At 36.4% G+C, this 5,302-nt stretch overlaps 1 protein-coding gene across 1 annotated transcript; it reads left to right on the top strand.

The window, feature by feature from the left end:
* The first annotated feature begins 208 nt into the window (after positions 1-208).
* Fuss (SKI family transcriptional corepressor fussel) lies at positions 209-3,922 on the top strand. Its single transcript, XM_072020529.1, has 4 exons — positions 209-304; positions 937-1,301; positions 1,660-2,252; positions 3,579-3,922. Exons 1-4 carry the CDS (start codon positions 209-211, stop codon positions 3,920-3,922), a joined length of 1,398 nt encoding a protein of 465 aa, XP_071876630.1.
* The last annotated feature ends 1,380 nt before the right edge of the window (positions 3,923-5,302 follow it).

Genomic DNA, 5,302 nt, shown 5'->3' on the forward strand with positions numbered 1-5,302 from the left:
ATTACATTCATATTGAAAAATATTACAGAATTTAAACCGATCGGTGTAATTTGAAAAGCATTCATTAGCGTGTACGTATATACATGTGTGAAAAACAAAGAGAAAATAATTTATCAAGTGAGCTTTGCGAGATGATGAATGCCTGTAAAAACTGAACTCGATTGTTATTTCAGGAATATTCTTCTGTTTTTATTTTTGTTGCAGTAGAATGGATGGGCCGGCGGTATTATCGATGCCGCCGATAACCGCGCCCCAAAAATCAGCACAATCGCCGCAGCCACAGTCGCATTCGAAATCCAATCAGGTATCGCATGTGTTTTTATATTATGGGATTTTATTTTATAATTGTTTCCGGTGAACGTTCCGCGATCACGAATTATCCGCGTTTATTTGAAGATAAAACGCATTATTTCTTTGGTGGTGGGTTTTTCCCAGTATTGGTCAATTAATTGTGAATTATTATTGTAGAAGGTTTTAGTATTATTTTTAAACAATTTTTCCGAAGCCAAAGGAATTATTATTGTAAATTATTTATTTGGATAGGGCAGATAAAACGCGATATTCCGAAACAAAGTAACGTTATTTCTTTGTCTCAGCGTTAGCCAATTAATTGTAAGTTGTCATTATATGAGATTTCGATTATATGTGAAATTGTAGAAATTAAAATATAGTGAAATTTCTGCGAAATCAAGGGAATTATTATTACATATTATTATATGGTATTATTTATTGGGATAGGGAAAATGAAACACTTTACAAACGAAATAACATTGCATATTTCTTTATTATTGTGTTTGTCTCGCTCAATGTTGGCTAATTAATTGTAAATTATTATTATACAAGGATCGTATATGGAATTATAAAGATTAAAATAAAACCTGAAGATACATTTACTTTGGTTTATAATTGTCATCTTGTTTACTTCTTTCCTTGTAGTTCGTATCTTGTATAGTATCGTTCTTAACATCGAAGAACCACGTTGTGAACCTAAACCATCAGGAGTTGCAGGTGGGCACTGTATCTCTCTATGGCATTCACATCGTATCCCTGGTGATCGAGGGTCAAGAAAGGCTATGTTTGGCTCAGATAAGCAACACGTTGCTGAAGCAGTTCAGTTACAACGAGATCCACAATCGCAGGGTAGCTTTGGGCATCACCTGCGTGCAATGCACTCCCGTTCAGTTAGAAATCCTCCGTCGAGCCGGCGCTATGCCCGTTTCCTCCAGAAGATGCGGCATGATTACGCGAAGGGAAGCCGAGCGTCTCTGCAAATCGTTCCTCGGCGACAATGCGCCGCCTAGGTTGGTTTACCTTTATCAAGCTATCTCACAAAATTGTTAGGAATCATATTGTTTCACTCCATAGAATATGTTTTAACATGTAAAGGAGTCTCCTTTGACATAAAAACGTATAATGTAATAAATTTCTTAACTCAACATATAAGGATTTTTAACGCTAGAACTATCAAATTCGACAAAGCGATGAATTTCAGAATTTCTTTTTTTACGACTACTGAAAATGTGCACAATTTGAAACCTATTTAAACCTAATCACATTGGTATATATCGAACTATAAATTTTCTTCTAACATATAGAATCTAAATTTCTCACATTTAAAATCGCCGCATCGCTATTCAAAGACACTCTGTTTTCTTCAAGATTACCAGAAGACTTCGCTTTCTCGGTACACCACGAATGCGCCTGGGGCTGTCGTGGCGCGTTTCTACCAGCTCGCTATAACAGTTCGCGTGCGAAATGCATCAAGTGCGCCTACTGTGGCCTCTTCTTCTCCCCCAACAAGTTCATCTTCCATTCACACCGAATCGGCCCATCAGACAAATATGTGCAACCGGACGCGGCGAACTTCAATTCCTGGCGTCGTCACATGAAACTTTCCGGAAATCCACCGGACGAGGTGGTACACGCGTGGGAGGACGTGAAAGCAATGTTCAACGGCGGCACTAGAAAGCGATTGCTTAATAATCCAACGTCAAGGGAGTCGCCAAGTCCTGCAAAGCAGCCAAGATCATCGCCTACGGCGCAAATTCCGACCCTCGTGCCGTCGCCCACGCATCCACGTGTCCCTCCATTTCCGGAATTACCTCTGCCGTTGTCTAGAAGCTTGGTGATGGACTATGTGTGGCATCAACATCAACAGGCTGCCGCTGTTGCTGCCGCTAAGACACCCGGTTTTCCATTTTCACCCTACGCTCTCCCGTGGCTCGCTAAGAGAGGACCAGTGCTCTTTCCTGGTGAGTTCGTGATATTTCGTGAGATTTGCTTTTCAGCATTGATATTGCATTTGATCAATAGATCAATAGATAGAAGATAATAATCTTCGGTGCATTTAATTGCGCGTTTTAACGATATATTTCATTACACTTGGGATATTTGACTGGTGTATTCTTGTGGAATATTTTAATTTGACATATTTTACTAGTACATGTATATTTTATTATATTTAAATTAGCCCAAATTCTATAGATTTGTGTTTCTATAGTTATTAACGCAGTTTAGGCAGATTGTAATGCGTAATATGGCAGATTACACGCGTCGCGAGCAGAAATTACATTGCGGAGGCAGAGTTCATTAGTATAATTACAGGGAATATGTGAATGTGAAGAGTACTACGAAAATTATTAATCGGTGCAACGATCATGTTCCCACGCGTGTAAGGTAATGGTCTTTGATAATAATTATTAATGCACGTTCCACTATGCAGTCATACATATGTGTATTTGTGCGATCGATTTAACATGGCTATTTCCATTTTCTTGCCAGAGTTAGTATTAATCACTTAAAATTGTTTTAACTAATAGCAGACAAAATTTCTCGTGCAAAGAGAACCGGCCATTAATTCGAGTGGCGTGCAAAAGTTACCAGTGATACTAACGAATTTTAGTCGTAAATGCACAAGCTATTTAGAGGATTAGCTTAACCGTTGCTGCGAACAAATATCGTTAGTTAATGTTTTGAATTCATTGCCAGGATTACTCACAATATATGTACAACTGTACCTATCTATTTGCGTAGTATATTTTGTGTGTACCTATTTCTATGAAATGTCATATAAAAGAAGCGCTGCTTCTTTGAGACGTTTTATACACATTTGAAGAACGTGGAAGGGAGAAAAGTTATTGAGTTTTTAATTTTTACGTAGAAGAACTTTTCATATAAGAATTCGAAAATTCAATTATGCATTCAGATGGCATGTTAGTAAAATTGTATCGTTATTTGATTTTCGGACATTTTATTTTTAAATATGTAATTTTGCTATTACTTTTTAATAATATTACATTTTGATTTTTTACAAATCTTTATGGATTTATGGTCAAATGTTTTTCTTCGTCTTTTTCTCTACATTATTCTACTACATTAATTCACATTATTCTAGAATTATTCCATCAACGACAAATCAAAAGCCTTCCAAACACATATAGCTTTTTCTCAGAGAGTTATTCATATAGATTTATTAGAAATCTTCCTAATCGTTGTATTTTCTATTAATGTAATAATTAATATTCTTCATAAAGCAAACATAACACATAGCGCAACATAACATTTTTCTTTTCTTCAAGGTCCTCTACCACCGCCAATAAGCGGTTCCAATCCAACAGAACCGCTTATACCAACGGTGAATCCATCATTGCATCAGTCTGCCTTTCGTCCTGTGATTCGTGGACCACCGATAGTTGAATCGGTGACTCAAGAACAACCATCGGATACCTCGGTATCTCAAAAAGAAGATAATTCTGACGACGAAGTGGATATAGAGACAACAGAAGACGATCCAGTGACACCTTTAAACATTACTGCACAGAATCTTCATTCCGTTTCAAATTCAGCTACCAGTAGTCATAGTGGCCGTAATTCGCCACAGTGTTGGAGTCCTCCTCGAGAAACGGTGAGTGATTATTTATAACGGATAGTTAATATAGATTTTCAAAGATAATTGATCAAATAAAAAATCTTCGTCTACAATGAAAATAAATGATACATTCTGCCGTTTTCAAATTCTTTAAAGAACTTAAAATCAACAAGAAAGCATTAAAAGTATTTATGAATGCAAAAAGTAAATTTCGAATTTGAACAATTCGACATTGCTGAATTTTATTATTCATCATACGATTATTCGGCGCATAAATTTTATTTTGAAATTATTTATGTACTAGGATTATTTACAGATCAGAGAACGAATCAGTTTTCCAGTATTGTTCCTAAGAAACAAAATCGACAAATTAAAAGAAGACCTAATCTCATCGATGCTCTTTATATTAATGACTCGATTATACATTATCTATCATCGGTCTTAAACAAAAATAGAGAATAGAATAGAAACCAATATACTAAGGACATTCATGGGCGCAGTTTCAAGCATTGTATTAATTAATAGAGATTCCATTAACTCAGTATTAGAATCGAAAGCGTGGCAGTACAATGTTTTCGAACGACAGGCACGTGGCCATTGTTGCACCCTTCGAGCGTAACGAAGTTACGAAAGGTTCCATCGTCACCCATTATCAGCACCGATAGGTCCGCAAACACTTGGCACTCTACGAGTCTTTCCTAAAATATGTCGACTAACCCTTATGGTGTACACAAACTCGCGATCGTTAATTCGCAACAATCACGCCCTAATTCGAGTAGGTACTTCTGCACGTGACCCATCCACACGAAATATAGGGTTAAAAAGCAATGCGAGTGAAATTAGTTTATCTACCACCTTGTTTCTTTAGTTACGTGCGAACACAAAGCAAACTATTACTACTTATCATTAATGCTACTAATATCACTATGTTTCTAGAATTTTTATTTAATAGAAACCGTTGTCTTGGAAGTCAGGCTTCATCTATCGGATATTCTTCAATGACTTACATCTTTGGATGTAACAGATTTATTTTCAACTGTAGTTTAATTCAATTAAAATTTCCTCATTTAATCTTAAAAATTCATTAAAATTTCATTAAAATCGAGGAAGTGTATAGATACTTATCATATCTTTTTTCTATATTAATCAAAGATACTTTTTCCATAATATATTACAAATTTCAATGAACACTTCCGTCGAAGCACACAAATTTCAGTAATCTTTCACGAGTAACAAGCTGCCCGATTCATAAGTTCTCCCTTCACCATTCCTTCAGTTCAAATACCATCAACACCTTGAGTATCGGATTCGAAGGAACGTCCCCTTTGACATAGCCAGAACTCGGTCCAATATTAATGATCGGTATACAGGAGTCCTGTGCCCTCTCGTTACCGTCGATACAAGCCATCGAACCAAGTAAATCTGAGAGAGAAA

Source organism: Bombus fervidus, chromosome 17 (genome assembly GCF_041682495.2).
Source record: "Bombus fervidus isolate BK054 chromosome 17, iyBomFerv1, whole genome shotgun sequence".
Taxonomy (NCBI): Eukaryota; Metazoa; Arthropoda; class Insecta; order Hymenoptera; family Apidae; genus Bombus; species Bombus fervidus.

Coding starts and splice junctions, on each gene's coding strand:
- Fuss (XM_072020529.1), top strand. CDS start 209: ATGGATGGGCCGGCGGTATTATCGATGCCGCCGATAACCGCGCCCCAA. Junction 305..936: donor CGCATTCGAAATCCAATCAG/GTATCGCATGTG, acceptor CTTTCCTTGTAG/TTCGTATCTTGTATAGTATC. Junction 2,253..3,578: donor AGGACCAGTGCTCTTTCCTG/GTGAGTTCGTGA, acceptor CTTTTCTTCAAG/GTCCTCTACCACCGCCAATA.